This window comes from Meleagris gallopavo, chromosome 6 (genome assembly GCF_905368555.1).
Source record: "Meleagris gallopavo chromosome 6, MGAL_WU_HG_1.1, whole genome shotgun sequence".
Classification (NCBI taxonomy): domain Eukaryota; kingdom Metazoa; phylum Chordata; class Aves; order Galliformes; family Phasianidae; genus Meleagris; species Meleagris gallopavo.
In genome coordinates, this window is record NC_139409.1 from 26,991,522 (window position 1) to 27,009,477 (window position 17,956).

Here is a 17,956-nt window from a genome sequence, read left to right on the forward strand (position 1 = left end):
GTGAAGAAGGAGTGTCTAGCAAACTGTTACTGAGTTGAATTTATGCATTTGGAATCTTATGCATTTGGAAGAGTTAAACACCAAAAAACAGATACATTGAAGATCGAATCTTGAACAAGTACATGCAAGTACTGTGTAAATCTGAGAGCCTTATTCTAAGATTAGGCATGTATTTTGGGCTCCAAGGACTACTTTAACTTCTATGAGTGACCTCCTGCAGTGTCATGCTGAAACTCTTCCTTTAAAATAGTAACACAAAAGTTCTCATTTTATTTCTCTGTAGATACAGATCTAGGTCTTCACTCATTTTGTGTTTCTTTCCCACATTTCATTCCCAGAGGAAGCAGAGAAGCCCTGGTTCATCTGACCAGCATTTGAAAGAGCTTTCGGAGGTCCTTAGATATCCTAATACTTACAGCTGATCTCACAGAGCCTTATAAAATGGAACAGAGCAGTGGCTGAAATTCCTTTGACAGTCTAGCCTTTGTGGCTGCAGTATACCTGAAATTTTCTAGTCCTGAGAATAGCTGGAAGGTTAGTGCAGTCCTTAAGACTTCTGAATGGCCACATCATCTTCACAAAGACCTAGAAAAGCAGCCTAACCTACAGGTTTCTACCACTGTCACAGAGGCCAACATTAAGCGTATGGCAGGAAATCTAGCACATACATTCTGTGAACATTTGTCACAAAAGGCTGTTGTAATATTGGGATGCCTAGAGCTCCGATGCAGAGAGCTTTATATAAAAACGGATTGAGTTTTCTATATCAGTAGAATTCAGAACACATACATTTTTGTTTAATTTCAACTTTTTTTTTTATTGGTCTCATGCTACGCCCTAGGTCTTCATCATTTTCATCTCTCTGAATAATGCAACAAGTGAAAGTGTCCCATGTAGATACCACATCTAGAAAGACATGCACATTACTAATAACAGGCCATGGACTCTGTTAGGGTAAAGCTACTTAGCTAACTTTACTGATTTACACCAGCCCACAATGTGACCCATTACCCTTGAAAGTTATCCTTTTTTTTTGTTTGTTTATTTTTTTTTTCTTTTTTGTTTTCAATATAGTGGGACAATAAAGTCACTACATTTATAGCCCAGAACACTCTCTGCATATTCCAATATCTTGTTTACTCTTTTAACAGCTGCCAAATACTGTGCAGATGGTTTTACTGAATTATCAACAATCACTCCAGAGGCAGTTCTGATATTCCTGTCCTTGGGGCTGAACTAACCGGGGCCAGCGCGCCCTTGGTGCAGCCTTGTTGGCGCAGCACATTTGGCCCACTGACCACATAGTGCACTGCCTGCAATTACCTCCTCTCTCCTCCTCTTATCTCAGTTTACTGACTCTGTACTTATCTTGGTCCCTTACTTCCTTATCTAAAACACTGCAATCTTCCAGGTCCCCTAATGCAGCTCATGATTTGACTCCTGTTGTTCTCATCTAATATTATTGTCCCTTTCTGCATTTTACTTTCTCTCTTCCTTTTCCTGAAGCGCTCCCAAAAGCACTGGGGTCTTAAAAGTCATTGCTGTTTACAGAGTTTATTACTTTCCATCATTTCTTATGATCCTCCTGCAGCTTGTCTTTCCAACAGTTATCTCTGTGATTTATTGTATCGGTCATACAGTCTCCTTCTTCCCGTACCAATCAGCTTCAGCTTAACTATTTGGTAGGGCTAGATTTCTTCCATTTTTGTGCCTCCCAGGGCACACTGGGATCATGCTCCTCTGCCCTTCTACATAAATGTAGACCTCATCAGGTCTCTCAGGGCATGTTCACTGCAGTCTACCAGGCAGCAGCCTTGCCTGTGTGTTTTTGAGCAAACGTCTCAAGCTCTGAGGAGCTGGTACCTCTACAAAACCACTTCCTTCTGCCTCTATTGGATTGTGTAATCTTATGCCTATACACCCCAGGGAAAACTGTCTGGAAGCCACCAAAGCCACTCTTGATGGTGTCTCTAAAACATTCAACCTCAATTCCCATACCTGAGTTTCTATTAATTGCCACTGTACTAACAAAAACAGTATTCACTAAAATCCTAGTATCCTAGAATACCTTCAGCTGGAAAAGGTGTACAAGGATCGTCGAGTCCAATTCCTGCCTCCACACAGGATCACCCAAAATTCAAACCTTATTTTAGAGAGTACTGTCCAAACATTTCATGAACTCCAGCAATTTGAGGCTGTAACCCTGGGGAGCCTGTTCCAGTGCTTGAACACCACCAGGTGAAGACCTTCTCCTAAAACCCAGCCTGACTCTCTCCTGATACAAATTCATGGCATTCCTTTGGGTGAAGAATTGTTTTAAAATATCTTCAAATGGATCAGCTGTGTCATATTAAAGAATAGAGCAGAGAAGAAATCGGTGAAATCACCTCTACTCATTGTTTTTTGGGGGTCTTGCAGCAATGAGCTGGCACAGCCTACACTGCAGATCAAACAGCAAACATTATTTTGGACCTCTGGTTATCTGGAGTAAGAAAAGAGACACATAAAAGCAGTCTTGAAACAAAATGAACCAAGCTACTAGCAAACAGCAAAAATAAAAAGAATATCAATAGCTGTAGTAACCTTACTACTCTGTAGTAAGCAAAAAGCATGGACATGGGCAGAAATGTCCAGAGAGCTTTGCAAAAGCAAAAAGAGATTTCTTAGTGTATTTCATCACGTCTAAACACCTGATTGTGACCTTGCCTCAGAGATACTTTCCTGTAATGTCTATTAACATCAAGATGTTCATTAAAAAAAAAAAAACACCAAAAACAACCCACTTCAGTGTTGGCTGTGTTTTGTGGAGGTCAGTTCAATGACAGCCTGCAGTATAAAGGCATCATACATTTCTAGGATATATAATGCTATAGTCTTGGAGAACAGTATGCTTATCTATCCCTTCTTTTGGTGATATTTTGGGTGTCATTTTCACATATAAAAATAGTTCTTCGGGAAAATGTCAATGAGATTCTTCATGGGAATTTTCAGACTATTACACAACATGGCATAAATATTTCCTTCCCACATAAATTAAATTTGTATTCAATGGGAATATTTCAACGTCCTGAAGTAAGACATGAAGTTTCCTGAACCTACTCTACCTATATGGTCATGAAAGCTGGGTGGCCCTCAGCCTCTTGCAGATACACTTATGATTCTTAGGGATCTAATAGATATTCTCTGGGTAATCTTGTAGTTTTAAAATGCTACTGACCTTATCTCCATTCTGCCCCCTCCACCCCGCAAGAAATTATCACTCCTGTAGAAGAAGCAACAGAAGATGAGGCACTGAAATGCCCTCTCTATAAAAGAGCAAGGAAGACAGTGCAGCCATCTATCACACATGCTCCAGTTCCCAGCTTGATATCTCAGCAAAACGCAGGGGACTTTGAAATGGAATTTCTGAGGTACAGGCACCTGCTTGCAGCTGCTACCTTCCTTCCAAGCTACTCTGCCTCAGGTTAACACAAAATAAAAAAATAAAAATATAAATCTCCTAGACTCTTACAGCTAGATTCAAGTGGGGTATTCCAGTGTGATGATTCTTAAGAATGTAAAATACCACATTAATTAAGACTCCCCAAACATTTTTGAAGTAGATTATTTGGAAAAGCTCTCAGAGCTATTAATTGAACACTGAATAGGGTCATTCATGTGTGCTATTACCTATAATATGTAAACTGAAACTAATAATCTCCAGAGAGGTATAGCTATTAACAACTCAACAATTTCATCATATTACTCTTTGCACACATGGATCTAATAACAAGAAAAATAAAGACGTTTTTTTTTAATATTAAAAAAGGCAAAAAATGTTTACCAGATGATATTGTCCCAAGAAGATGAATTTGCAGTACACTCCAATCCGATGTCCATACAACTCTGAAGTACTAACCCATGGGAAATAGTCCCAGATATCTCAGAATCTCAAAGCAGAAAGGGTCCTGAGGAAAGGGCTCTTCATGGGGACATATGGGAGAAAATGTTCCTCTACTCTCATCTGTCATCATTACCACAACAGCCAACTCTAAAATAAAGCAGGCAGATATGGTCTGATCAGCATGTGAACTTCATGCTTTTAGAGAATGCACTGTTAAGAATTGCACCACAGTTGATGTACAGGAGTTACACTGGTGACCTTGGAAAGAAAAGGCTTTGGTTCTCTAGCATGGAAAGCCGTATCCCTAAGGCAAAATTTGTGCATTGCCCTAAACCTGCAATATTAACTCCTTTGAATGGATTCTGAGGGACTTTGCCAAATCCTCATCTAACTGCATCTCTTCAGCTACCAGTGTAGCTGAACTGCCACAGCAAAGGAAGAACGTTTGAGAACCTACAGCTGAAGCCTGTGTTTTTCCTCCTGCTGTGATACAACTGAAAACAAAAAATACCAAACAGTCAAAAGCCCAGCACCCCAAATACACACAGTCAAATTCGGTAGGATATTAAAGTGCTGTGAAAATGTGTGTGAGTTCTCAGTTGGAATCAATCCTCTAAATTTATGTAGTTCATCCTTCTTTCTTTCGTCAGTCAAATACAATGCTCTGTCAACCTAAATACTATGACTCGTATATAACCACAAGTGAATTGCATGTATTCCTCATTTTTCCCTCTTCCTTTCTTACTTTCTTGGGTTGTGTTTTTTGTTGTTGTTGTTGTTGTTGTTGTTGTTGTTTTGTTACATTTTGCAAGATGCCAACCTAACCACTAGGAACAGACCATCATCATCTCCTCTACCAAAAGAAGAACATTACTGCAAGACCCTCTCCAGTCCAAATGTTTAGGAATCCAATACACAACAATCTTGCAGGAATCAGCTGCCAGATTTATTATTCTACCTGAAAACCCCAAACAAATAAACAAACAAAAAAAAACAAAACAAAAACAAAAAACAAACTCAAAGAAACAAAAAAGTGGAATAAAAACAAACTTTAAATAAAATTCTTAGGTACATTGTAAAAAGGGTGAATCAGTTCAGTGAAAGACTTTTTTTATCTTCTGCTGAGAGATCATGGTAATGTTGGTCTGATTGCTTGTTTTTCAGTGAGTCACTACCGTATACAGATACATATATATATATATATTTCTTCTTAAATATTACACATTTTATGCACTTTTTCCTTTTTTTTTGTCTCTTTTTCCTTTTTTGCCCAATCCCTCTCCCACACCCACATCCTGCCACAGGCAGGAGGCGCTTCATGCTGACATTAAAGAACCAAAAGCAATCCATGGATTTTTCATCAAAGCATGTTTCATTTGAACCTTATTTCAATAGAAACTGCATATTTTTTTTAAACAATCTTACTTAACCTTTTCTTTTTCCTTCTTGCTAATTCTGCAATTTGAGACTTGTGATTCTGGGTTGATCTCTGCAAATTTAAGTGCCATTGAGAATTACAGGTGATGGAATTAGGTGACATAATAAGGCATATACACACTCCCATAAAATATGTTGTCTTCTGGATCTGACTAAATTAAATACCTGCTCAAATGTTTTTTATGCACCTGTGGTTTCTAGTAATCACTACTTCTTTACTTTTGATTAATTGCTTATTAAAATATTCATAGCTCAACTGATGTCTTAACTGACACAGGATGGAAAATCTACTCACAAACAAGGACTGTCTTTGAAACCCATCCATTGTGATGAAAATTACTGTTTGATGGTTATATGTTCATTTTCCTCCCACTTTTTGAGAACATAGGAAAATGATGTACTTCATGTAACACCTGTTTAAATTTCACTGGGCAAAGAAAGAAATCCCGATCTTACCAGCTCTCCCTTTCCTCAAACTAGGATATATTACACTTCAGAAAAGGTGCTCATAAATCTTTAGAATTTTTTTTTTCTTTGTCCTTTTTTTTTTTTTTTCATTTTACATACAGAATTTTGTGTGTGACTTGTGTTTAAGATTACCCCTCACAAAAAACAACCAACCAAACAAAAAACAACAAAACAAACCCAATTTAAAAACATAAACAATGGGGAAAAAAAAGAACTCAAAATTTAAATTGTCTTCCGAGCATATCTGATCACATTTACATTTAGTGTCCAAAACAATTTGATTGGTAACATCAGTGCCAGCACTACAATGTCATACAGTGACTTCATGGTATTGACAGTTCGTCTACTCTCCGTTCCACCGAATATCACAAAAGGTTCTGCAGAGCTTTCCTCAGCAAGCTGAAGCTTACTAGTCATTTGTGAATGCGCGTAAAAGCTGCTTATAGCACAGCTATGGCGTAAGCTATTTTCTAAGCAATAAATGGTTCAAGTCATCTATTTTGTCCTGAAATGCTACCTGTAGTTACAGCATTGCTTATAAATGGTCATAGTAAATTCAGCATCAAAGAGAATATTACAGAAAAAGACAGCAGCAGAAGCATTAGCATTATCTAGTATTTATATATGTTATCAACATAACACAGCAGTAAAAGGTTTAAATGCATATTAATGGGTACCATGTCTAAAAATTACTAAAGTACCTATTTAGTGTATTGGATATTTTTCTCAAGGAGTGCTTGCTGTGTCTAAACAGCATAATTAGATATGTGACTTAGTACAGTTAATTCCTATTGATTAAATAACTTATTTATGTACCAAAGGAAATGGAAGGATATGAAATGTTTTCTCCGTCCTGATCATGATCCCGTATTTAATGCTGACATGATCATCAGACAGCCTATCACATGTAATTACTACCCTCAAATGGATCTTGGAATGTCCAAGTGATAGCATTGGCCATATATGTATAGTAATGTGACTCCAGTTACAGCATGCAGCCTGCAGTCTGAAGTCAGGGATTTTGTGACTTAGTCCTTGTTCTTAAGGCTACTCTGCAAATAAGTGGGATTTTTCTTTTTTCTTTTTTCTTTTTTTTTTTTTTTGAGGTCCTACAAACTAGCATACAAGCAAAGTAAAACTCTAGAGATGTCTGTTTGCTTTTAGAGGCAAACTACAAGGTCCAGCACTTCAAACTTCTAAATTAAATGCTGCAGTATACGCTTTGCTTCTCTTTTATATCTGCAGAAAGACAATTAAGAATGGCAAGAAACGACTGCCCTAGGCATGTTGTGCTGATATTATCAACAAGTGGTTATTTTGCACAATGAGAATTAACTGTACTACGGATACCCAGAGAAAATGTACAATATCTTATGTTGATATGAAACAAAACAGACGTGATATAGCTTTTTTGTACTTAAAACCTGTATGTTCCCTTCCCAAACTTAATAAAAAGCAAACCCACCCTTTTCCTCCTGTTACACACAATAATGTTTAGTTTCCAACCCTCCCCTTTCAAATAAAGTGCGCTGTCCATGGCAGACCATAGGAATAATGCAACAGGAAAAGCCCCTTTTAGTGTACTATTTAAAAAACAAACTGAAGTCGATTCAGCTTTCCTCTGGCTCTTGTGAAAGAGGAGAAGCCTAAGAGAGGGGGAAAACACCCCCTTTACTGTCACTGTTGTTAGTAGACATAGCCTTCATTATATGGGTGGGTGTTGCAGCAGCCACTATCTTGCATGTAGACCATGCTCTCGTCAAAGTGGGACAGGGGAACAGTGTCCTCCTCATTGATGTGGCGCTCCATGTCAGTCTTCAGTAAGGGGCGCTGGTTGTCTGGAAAGGCCATGGAGAAAAGCGCTTCAGGGTCGCAAACAAACTTGTAGACGTATCTTTCTCCAGCAACCTTACGATAACAAAAAAAGGTAGTATAAGCGTTACGTTTTTGCAACTCCACATCCAACAGATTTCTGAAGAACTCATCTTCATTACACAGTTAATAACGAGGCAGCAGAATGGGTAAGGACAATAGTAAAGACTAGGGATCTGCAGAAGCAGACTATGAAGAACTGTCCTGATTTTGAGACACGTGATATCCTTTTGAAAGATATACTAGCTATTTTACTTTCAAACTTTGTTTGTGGTTGTTTCTTATACTTAGCCACAAATGGAGCTGTTAGTATAGGAAAATGTAAACAAACTGTCACTACAGAGGCAAAATAAAATGACTAAGTCCAACACTGTGTGCGAAGTGGAAAAAAGAATCACATTGCATGATAGAGATCTGAATTTCACTTTATGTAGATTGATTCATACTTAAGTATAAAAGCACTTAGTTATAGTGCATGCTGATTGTACAGGGACAGCATAAGCAAATACATAAGCTAATATGTACTTAGCAATGGCTCATGCAAAGCCTGGGACATTTAGATTTGCTTATGGAGTGGCAGTTTGTCCAACAATCCCAGTTTTCCCTTATTCAGAAATACCACTAAATGTCTGTGTTTTGTCCACTTAAAAGCTATAGAATGATATTGAAACAAAACAAACAGAATTACTGCCTTACTAAAATCTAAAATGAAAAAAAGCTACTCAATAGTGCCTCCTCAAGTGCCATATTTAAAGAATTATAGTAAAAAATATGAGCAATATTGCATTCTCATCAACTAAAATTATTTGAAAATAAAAATCCGAAAGATCATTGCTTCCTGCAACACCATCTAGCAAGGCACTGAAAATGAATGTATGAAGATGGAAAGGTATTGCAAACTTAACTGTATTCTTATGGGTGCAAAACAGTCTGTAGCATCTCCTTTAATTTTCATCTTATCTTTTCTACAAATGTTATGTTTTGGTAAAGACTATATCTGCAGGAGAATTTTTTTTTCATCAAATTAACATCAGGAAATTTTACAGACTGAAGTCTGCACTCAGAAACAGGATATTTACACAGCCTATTACCAGTACTTAACTTAAAACAAAAGGGGAAAAATGTACGTGCACATTTTGCAGTAAAGAAACTTGCTATGAATTTGTAACCTCCATTAGTTTTAGTGTAAACTAAGTTGCCAGATAAAATGATCCAAGGGAAAGTTTCGAACATTGCTATGTTAGAAAAGTAAGCAATCAAATTAGTTTTTAAAATATGTATTAAATACAGTCATATACATAATAAAGGAGTAATTAAAGAGTTAGCAAGTTAGTTGTCAGAAGAACATGTTAAATGGATGTGTTCATATTATCTTCCTATCCTCATCTTTTCAACTTTTTGTACCCTCTTTGCCACATATTTTGGGCTACCTTTGAATTATCCATGCAGCCAAAACTAAAAACTGCAATGAGGAACACCTCTGTCTGCAGCAGTACCCAGAAAATCCAAGCATTTCTGCTTCTCCCTGTCTGTACCTAGTTTCCAGTCCACTTCACAGAAACTCAGAGCACAGTTAAATGACACACAAAAATGGATAGGGCAGTGTTGTTGAAGTACCATAAGCACAGGTTATGCTGTCCCCTAGCTGACCCCTAGAGAGTGAAACAGGTGATCACTACAATAATCCCAGAGTAAAAGTAAGAGAACATGTAGTAGGTAACTCCAAATGCAGACTTCAAAAGTCCTACTGGAAAAGCTACCTAGCAACTTGGGCTGAGGGCATTGTTTTCACTCATGCAGCTGTCCAATGGAAGGTTTAAACATGTTAGTCATCACAGATCACAAAATGAATGTGCAAAGATATGGAAAAAATATATAACACAAGGTGTTCATTGTGATCTTTGACCATATCTAATAATTTTCTAGAAGTAGGAGGTCTCTCATGCTGTCAAACTACATAACTCTACATAGCATGATTTAAAAATATACACAGAAATCAGCAAACCACAGGAAAATAACAGGTTGAATGCTGTCAGCAAGACCAGGCTGTTATACATAAATTTTTGTTAAATATTTCTCATAGTTCAGTATACTATAAAATACTGAATTTCACTTAAAAATAGTATTATTACAAAATTATTATTACAAAAATTGGTAAAATATTTAGTATTTTAATAGGTATAATTTTTCTCCCCTAACTTGCAGTTATAGAAGTATCTAAGCAATGGCCAGTTAATCTAAATCTATAAAATATTATTCTTTTTGTACTCTGCTATTTGCCTTTCCCAGGTTCAAAGAAGCTCTTTTGGATATTTTTCAATGCTACCTCTTTCCCTTTAATCCTGATGTGCATTGTGTAAACTAAAACCACATACACTTTTTACACAGAAAAAAATACCTCGATGCATATACTGGATGTGGAAGGTGAAAAAAAGAGTCTAGGGTTTGTCTAAAGAGATGAAAAACCTATCTAAGCAATGTAGTTATAAGTACTCCTTGTAAACTGAGTTGTGGATTAATATTCAACATTTCAGTGAAATTTAATACAGAATTAGCTGCTCACCTTTTGCATGATTCCTTTTTCATAATAATAGCGAAGTGATCGGCTAAGTTTATCATAGTTCATAGCTGGCCTATTTTTCTGAATCCCCCAGCGACGTGCCACCTGCCACAAAAATGGATTAGCATTGATTTGTTAAATGCATTTCACAAGCAGATCTTATCATCAGATATTTTATTTGGGGATTGAGTGGGGGAACCCTGCAGGTGGAATGCATAAATAAAAGAGAAGAGGCTGCTGTGACCTCAATTTCCCATGTACTAACACAATTTTTAATTGGACTCACCGTCATCCATTAAACTTGGGATAGACTTACTCATTTGCAAACCTAGTGGTGGGCTGGTTTTTGTTGTTGTCATTGCTTTGTTTTGTTTTTTAAAGAAAAACAATGAAAAAATAGTCATATAAAGATATGATAAGTAAAAAATATTTATCAAGCTTCACTGGAAAGCTTTAAAGAAAGATGAAAGCTCTTCTTTAGTTTGTTATAGGAATAATTGCACGATTTTTTTGTGTTTCCCGTCATAAAGCTAATAAATTATATTAAAAACACATATATACAAGCTTCATGAACTAATACGGGCCATAACTTGGAATGATGCCAATGCTGAGATCATTAGAAGATGGGAGTCAAAAATGTCCTAAATACTACTACATTTAAAAAAAAAGAAAAAAATTAAAAAAAAAGTAAAAGGAGGCAGGATAATCACCTGGAAGAACTAGGTGGCAGAATGATGAACCAGACAGAAATTGCACAATTGCAGTTGTTTAATTTCCCTTAAAAATAATATCAAAAAGTAGTCACTAGCAACTTGTGAACCATTCCAGAGAATGATATGGCTTCTGTTCCTATGATTTCTACTTGCCTTTATTCTTCCTGTTTTATTGCCAAAGGTAGCTCTGGAGAAAAAGACTTTTTGTTAAAGAGCTTAACAGCTTATTCCCCACCCAAAATTAAAACTGGTTGTGGGTAACATTTCAATTACTGTCTGAACAAATGACTACCCATGTCAGTGGAGAAGGGAAAAAAGAGGTGATGAATTCTTTAAAACACATTCTATAAAAATGTTAGCAAAGTGCATATGCATACAGCTCTGGAAAAAGGAAAGAGTAACCATGTGTCTTCTGTGCAGACAACTCTACAACACTTTCCCATAGGTGTCTGGAGTCTTTTGATGCAAACCATGGGCAACATCCAGCACTGAGAACTGAAGGGGACTAAATAACAACAGTAAAACCCAATGACTTTGATCTCTATCTGGACAGTAATTATTTAAAATTTCGTTTAAAGCATTATTTCCTTTCTACAGTTAAGACTTTCAGGCTTATGTAAATTATCAAGGCTTTGCTAACTTTAGCCAAGTTATAGCTGTATTAAAACATGCCTCCAAATCATGTCAATTTATACCAGCTGTAGATTTGGCTTAGATATGCAACCGTGATTCACCTATTCATCTTTGTAACACATGCCTACATCTATCTTTCTTCATTCCTGCCAAGTTTTTTCCTGCATTAATCACAGTCCTAAAAATCACCGTTGTGTCAAGTTTGCATAATACAGCAAAGTGTATATAACAAAACAATCGTCGAGAACATGTTATATTGTGTGTTATTTTAACACATGTGAAAAGGCAAGCAAGTACAGAAGTAGTCTTTGTAAGTGAGTCTTCCTGTCCTTCATCTGCAAAGCATATATCAAATCATGCTTCGAGAAAGTGAGTTGGGGTTCTAGCCTTCCACTTCATCTTCCTGCTGAAGGTTACTGTGTCTATGAAAAGGCAGCAGAAATGGCCCTACGCCAGTCCTAAACCTCCACAGTTTACAGTCGCATGCTTTCTGAATGAACTATGGTGCCCAAAAAGCTGATACATACTCGTTTCTGTCATCACCCTTTCTACAGGGACATAAATCTGAAGAAAAGGATGAGATACAAAGGTCGTGCCATTGACATCCTAACCTGCCACAGCTGAATCAACAAGCTCTTTGACTTCCCTTCAATTTACACTTGGCAACCAACAGAAGTGTGCAACTTCCCACAGGCTATTCTTATTTTAATCAACAGTTTCTGTTGGATTCACGGCATTCACATGAAAACAACTTAGCCTCCTTTGTACTCCCTGAGAGCAGAAGAGCAAGCAAGTTTCAAGTAGTCTGCCTTTTCCAGATCTTAGGTGCAGAATTGCTTGAAAACACAAAGCAACTGCTGTGCAGTCACACAAGCAGACGATCTAACTTACATCTATCTCTTTGGGGAATTACACAATAAGGAACTCTTAGGGCTTTGTTTTTTTTATTTTCCTTTCCATATCTAATAAAATCTATAACATTTTTGCACCATCTGCTGGGAACGATTTTTCAATAAGATTTTTTGTTCTTTAAAATTTTGGATACTGAGATTGGAGCAATGGATGTTCTGTGGTCAAATCCTTTGATGCACAGTGTCAGGATCTGCCAAGTTGAATATAAGTAGCACAGGAGAACGCCTGGACAGAACAGAGCTGGCACATGGGTCTCTGCAGCAGCCTGCCCATCAGCCAGACCATGTCAGGAAGAAAAGGAGCATTAGTATTGTCTCAATCTCCAGCTACCCTTAGGGCTGTTGATGCATCATGAAACTTAAATGCAAGAAAGCTTTCAGATTGCTTATGGCAGCAGATGGATGGCAAATGGCAGAAATAGCTGGTAGAATGAAGAAGCTGCCTTACACCCCCAAAGCTTCCTACTCAGCTCTAACTCAGAAAGAATCCAGAATGAGAATTTACTGTGTTCTCTTCTATTGCTCAACTCCTTCCAAGCTGCAAAATGTAAACCAGAATGATATTGCTTTTTTACAATACTCATCAAATCATCCACATCAGTATTACAATAAAATTCTCACACACCAGATTTTCTAACAGTTTTCACTGCTGTTTAGAACACAGGATAGATTATTTAATGTTAACAAGTCAAGAAACTTTATGCAATAAAATGTTCAATTTATTCCTGTTTATCACACTAGTGAACTAAGTCATGGTTCAGCAAATGTTCATGAATACAAGCAATTTTATCTACCCAATGAGTCCTTCATGGTTCAGAGAAGCCATGCATGTGCTAGACTTTTTGCAAGAGTAGGATCTAAATGTTCAGTAAGCAATCTAATGATACAGATAACCAAGAATACACTTTAAAAAAGAGCTTTTTATATTATTTCAGTGGGCTTTTACTGCCTCAAATTCTTAAATTTCTTTGTCATCTGTTTCAGACTTGGAGTCTTTCATTCTACAGATAAAACATTCCAACTTCCCACACCTTTACACAGAAGAGTATTTGATACTAAAGAAACTATTCGGGAACAAGTTTTCAAAGGAATGTAGAACAGAACTCTTCCTGGAAAATAATTCTAAAAAATCTGGGCCCAACAATTAAAACCGAGTATTTTGAAATTCTAGTACTTGCAATATATTCATTATTTCATAGGACTAGAAAATTAAGTCTAAGCTGAAGCATACATATGTCTCAACACTCTCACTGTGAGTTCTTTCCATTACCCTTTTAAAGTTCTAAGAAATGAAATATTGAAGGAAAACACAGCTTAACTATGAAAGAACCGTATTAAATTTCCAGTACAGGGTAGTGGACATCAGGACAATCTGTTCATCTAACCCACCTCCTCTGGCTCAATCAGCTTGAATTCCATGCCTCGGCCAGTCCACGCTATGAAGTGGGAGTTTGATGGGTCATCGAGAAGAGCTACCAAGAACTGCCACAGCTGAAGTGAGCCTCGCCGTTGATACGTGGGTCCCTCACGGTACATGCCTGGTTCCTGTTTGACATCACCTGCACAGAATAATAGCATTAGCTGAGCAATCCACAAAAAACATCATCACTCAGTTTGTTGGATAAGTTGGCAAGGCAATCATTATGGTCAATAAAATTGAAGAATGCTTACTACCCAAATGTCCACAAATGCAATAGTCTCCTTTCTCCTGCTATTCAGTGTAAACACTCTTACAGTACCATATTCATACGTGAACAAGTTCCTAAATTCAGTCACACTTTATGGAAGTCTCCCTAAGCCTATCCCCATTCACTTCTGATACATGCAAATCTTGCTTGCAAACTGCTTTGTAATATCCTCTATCTGGAAGAGCTTGAACTATTTTTGCGAGCAACTCTAATGTCTAAAGAACTGCATTTGTGTACTATACTTTGAACAAGCTCCAATTTTGGAAATTCAGTCTGTGCTTCAAAAGCTTCAAAACTATTGAGTGAAACTTCTTTTGCATGCAAATTCTCTAAAAGAAAATTTGACAAAGTATTTGACTTGGACTTAAACAGCATGTGCTTTACATATAGGTATGCAAATCCTGCAGATATGTGAGTTCCTCTGTGGCATATTGGACTTGCATATAAGCACACATTACTTTTACTTGCATCTACATATTTTATCAGTATTCCCCTGAAAAGAAGTAGTTTTTCTAAAATTTCAAATCCAGATGAAGCTGGATTGTTGGTTATATTAAAGCCAACAATATTCTGCTGTTCAACAAGCTGCCAATGAAAAATTGTCCTGCTTCATCCACACTGTGTCCTCTTGTTTTTAAATAATATTCATATGAACAACTCATGTGGACAACAACAGCTGAAAGGTTTGATGCTGATTTTCAGCAAACAATGACAACAATCCTTGAAAAACTGGCAGAACTCCTCATTTAATGTACCAGACCTGCAGCCTCTGTGAATAAACACATGACCTGTTTAGTACCAAACCACAGCATTAGGATGGTCATTACAGAATGGCTCCAAGTAGTGAAAATAAGAATAATAATATTAAAAATGGAGCACTTCCTTTTGTAATCAGGAAATAAAATTGAGTCAATAGCTGTGGAAAACAAATAAATCAACACAAGGCTTTTTGGTTTATGTGAGTTTGAAGCTCCAGTCCTGAAAGGCTTTCTTTTTCAAGGACAATATTTTTCTTTTAATGATAGCTGAGCAATGCACAAAGAGCAAGTGCAATATTATAGAAGATCAGGTTATTCATCTGTGTTGATCTTTGATTTCAAATCAAGCAGCTGAGAATCTACTTCTGAAACATCAAAGCTAGTCCTGAGCTTATCCCATTTTGGCTTTACAGACCAAAACATAATAACATACTTGCTACATTTTCTTCAAAAGTCTTCAGGCTACAAGCATAAACACAAACATTTGTGTCATGATATCAGTCTTCTCGAGGACAAGGTGTTGTCTCAGTGAACACTCATTGCAGCTACTGGCAGACTTAGCGCTTTGCAAGCACTCAAACATTTCCAAATATATATTTTTTTAATTTTACCTTTTTATTATTATTTTTTTTAATTTTATTTGTATTTCTTTCCTATTTTCATTCCTTCCTCTTTACAAAACTCGTCAAACAAGAAGGCTTTTTAAGAAAGCAATGCACAAGTACTCCTCACAGAGAATTTTAACCTCTTCTAGAACAGGGTCTGATCTCATTCCCATAAATGTAAATATATTTTTGTCACTAGTACTGAAAACAGATCAAGCACGCAGTGGTTTGGGGAAAAATGAAAAATCAAATAAACAACAAGACATAAACCAAAACAAAACCACGTGACAGGATATGTTTGATGGAAAAGAAATGAACAAAAACATTCCAAAGCCAGCATATAAAGCAAACTTTCAAATAAATCACCCTTTCAGTTAATGTGTCAATTCTGTGACAATGCAATACTGGATTAAGCAATCCGTAGAATTAGGGGAAGGCTAATATTATTTAAATTCCTCCATTTATTTCCTACTCTTCCTTACCAACTCTGAAATACACATGACAGTTCAGGTTGAAGAACATGTAATTCTTTAGATTAATTTCACTTTAGAATCTCCCATTCTTCAGTAAACACAACAAATGCTGCTAGACACACAATAGTTTTGCAGTCCACCTAAATAATTCTCAGGGAAAAACAAACAAAACAAAGCAGAAAAAAAAAAAAAAAAAGAGCAAGAGTTCTCCAGCTTTCCTTGTAGCTATGGTCAGAGAGCTGTTCACAAGTTTATCAGAAGGTATCTCACCCTTCCTATTAAAATAAAGCTGGACATACATACAGTAACTCAAAGAAGCCACTCTAGCAAATTTAAGTAATTGATCTCCAAATTACTTCCCAAAGTTGCAGACTAACAGAGTCATCGGCAAGGAATACTGAGTCCATCTACTTTGTCTATAATGAAATAAATCTGAAATCAACTGAGTTACATCAGGAAACTCATTTTACATTGGAGTAACTGAGGATAATTTAGGCCATTTATTTTACTTGACCCCAGAATCCCTCTTGAAAAAATTCTGTAAGAATAGGTAGATGATTTATTTGTTATCAATCCTGTTGAGAAATAAGCCACTAATACAATGCCTAACATAGCACAAAAACACTTATACCAAACAAAAATGTCTGATATATTCACTCTCTATTATTCATCTCTTCACAGACAGCAAGAAAAGAGGCTTAATCTCAGTAAAACCAGAGCTGTTGCTTTCTCCTCTGTTTTATTAATTATAAGAGATGCTTTCATTAAATCTCTAACAAGAAGAGGTATGTGATCATCAGTGCAATGGAAATCCTCCCATTACTTATCAACAGTGCAGGAACTGAGCTCCACTGCGCCAACTTTGGATACAGAACCCTTCAGTGGCAAAATCTGAACAACATCCTATTGAAAAGGAGACTTTGGTTGCAAGATACAAAGGTCAGCTTTGGTTGGGTGCACTGCAAATGGTGTGTTAAGGAATCTTAAATTAGAACATTACTGACCTTTTTTTTTGATCAGCAACAGAGAAAAGTCCCTCATCTTTTCCTTTTTCATCTCCACACACAAGAAAAGAGAGAGAGATGTGTCGTACATACCGTCAAACTTCTCTGGAACAACGCAAGTGTCATCATAAAACTGTCTAGGTCCCTTTTCATACATACAACCTGTAAGTTAAAGACAAAAAGGTGTTTATTTAAAAGATGCATGGAGAAAGATGAGACCATAGACTTAATGCCAGAGGGAACACTAAGTCATACAGGAATCAAATTAATATCCCACATCCTTTACACACCACCCAATCACAACATTTTGGCCACAGTACAGGAGTGTTTAATTAACGTACACATTCCCAAAAGACTGCTGATCGCAACCTGCAAAAATGAAAAAGCACCCATTTTTCTTTATGATTTATTTCAAAATGTTTGCCTCATTTCCTATTTGAGTTAGCATGGCTTTGACTTTTAACCCTTAGTTCCTGTATGTCTTCTGCCTGTTAGACTAAAGCCCTACTCAGGATTTTTCTCCCCATCTATGCAGAAGACAAGCATTGGATGTTTACTCCAATTCAGGTAATTTTGTTAAATTTATTTTTGTCACTAAAAGACACTCTCTGTAACCTTGCAATCTTTCTAGTACTTTCTTCTGTGTGCATTCCTACTTTGCAATATTATTTTTAATATCTTGACTAATCAGAACTATATTGGATGCCAAGAGCACCCTTGCTAGTGCAACCTGGAGAAGCAAAACTTCTCTTCCTCTCCTGTCTTACTCTGATCCTCTTTAACTCTGTAAATCTTGCATAAGGATTTTTTGCCATATGCCTGCAATATCTTGTTGGGCTGATTTCCCATTGTGAAGCCAAGGAGGACGTGGTCCATCTCAAAGTCATTTTTTCCAATACACTGTTTCCTGATTCCATAGGTTTGGTCTGTGTTCATCATATTAAAGAGAAA

General features: G+C 36.8%; 1 protein-coding gene across 5 annotated transcripts in view; it reads right to left on the reverse strand.

The window, feature by feature from the left end:
• Positions 1-4,807: 4,807 nt before the first annotated feature.
• Positions 4,808-17,956, reverse strand: part of ETV1 (ETS variant transcription factor 1) — a 65,408-nt gene continuing 52,259 nt past the window's right edge. For all 5 annotated transcript variants that reach the window (XM_010712722.3, XM_010712719.3, XM_010712721.4 and 2 more), the window contains 4 exons: positions 17,099-17,167; positions 13,867-14,036; positions 10,224-10,325; positions 4,808-7,696 (listed from right to left, as the gene is read on the reverse strand). In XM_010712722.3, the coding sequence (XP_010711024.1) occupies positions 7,475-7,696; positions 10,224-10,325; positions 13,867-14,036; positions 17,099-17,167 (563 nt within the window). In that variant the 3' untranslated portion in view covers positions 4,808-7,474. The remainder of the gene's footprint in view (positions 7,697-10,223; positions 10,326-13,866; positions 14,037-17,098; positions 17,168-17,956) is intronic.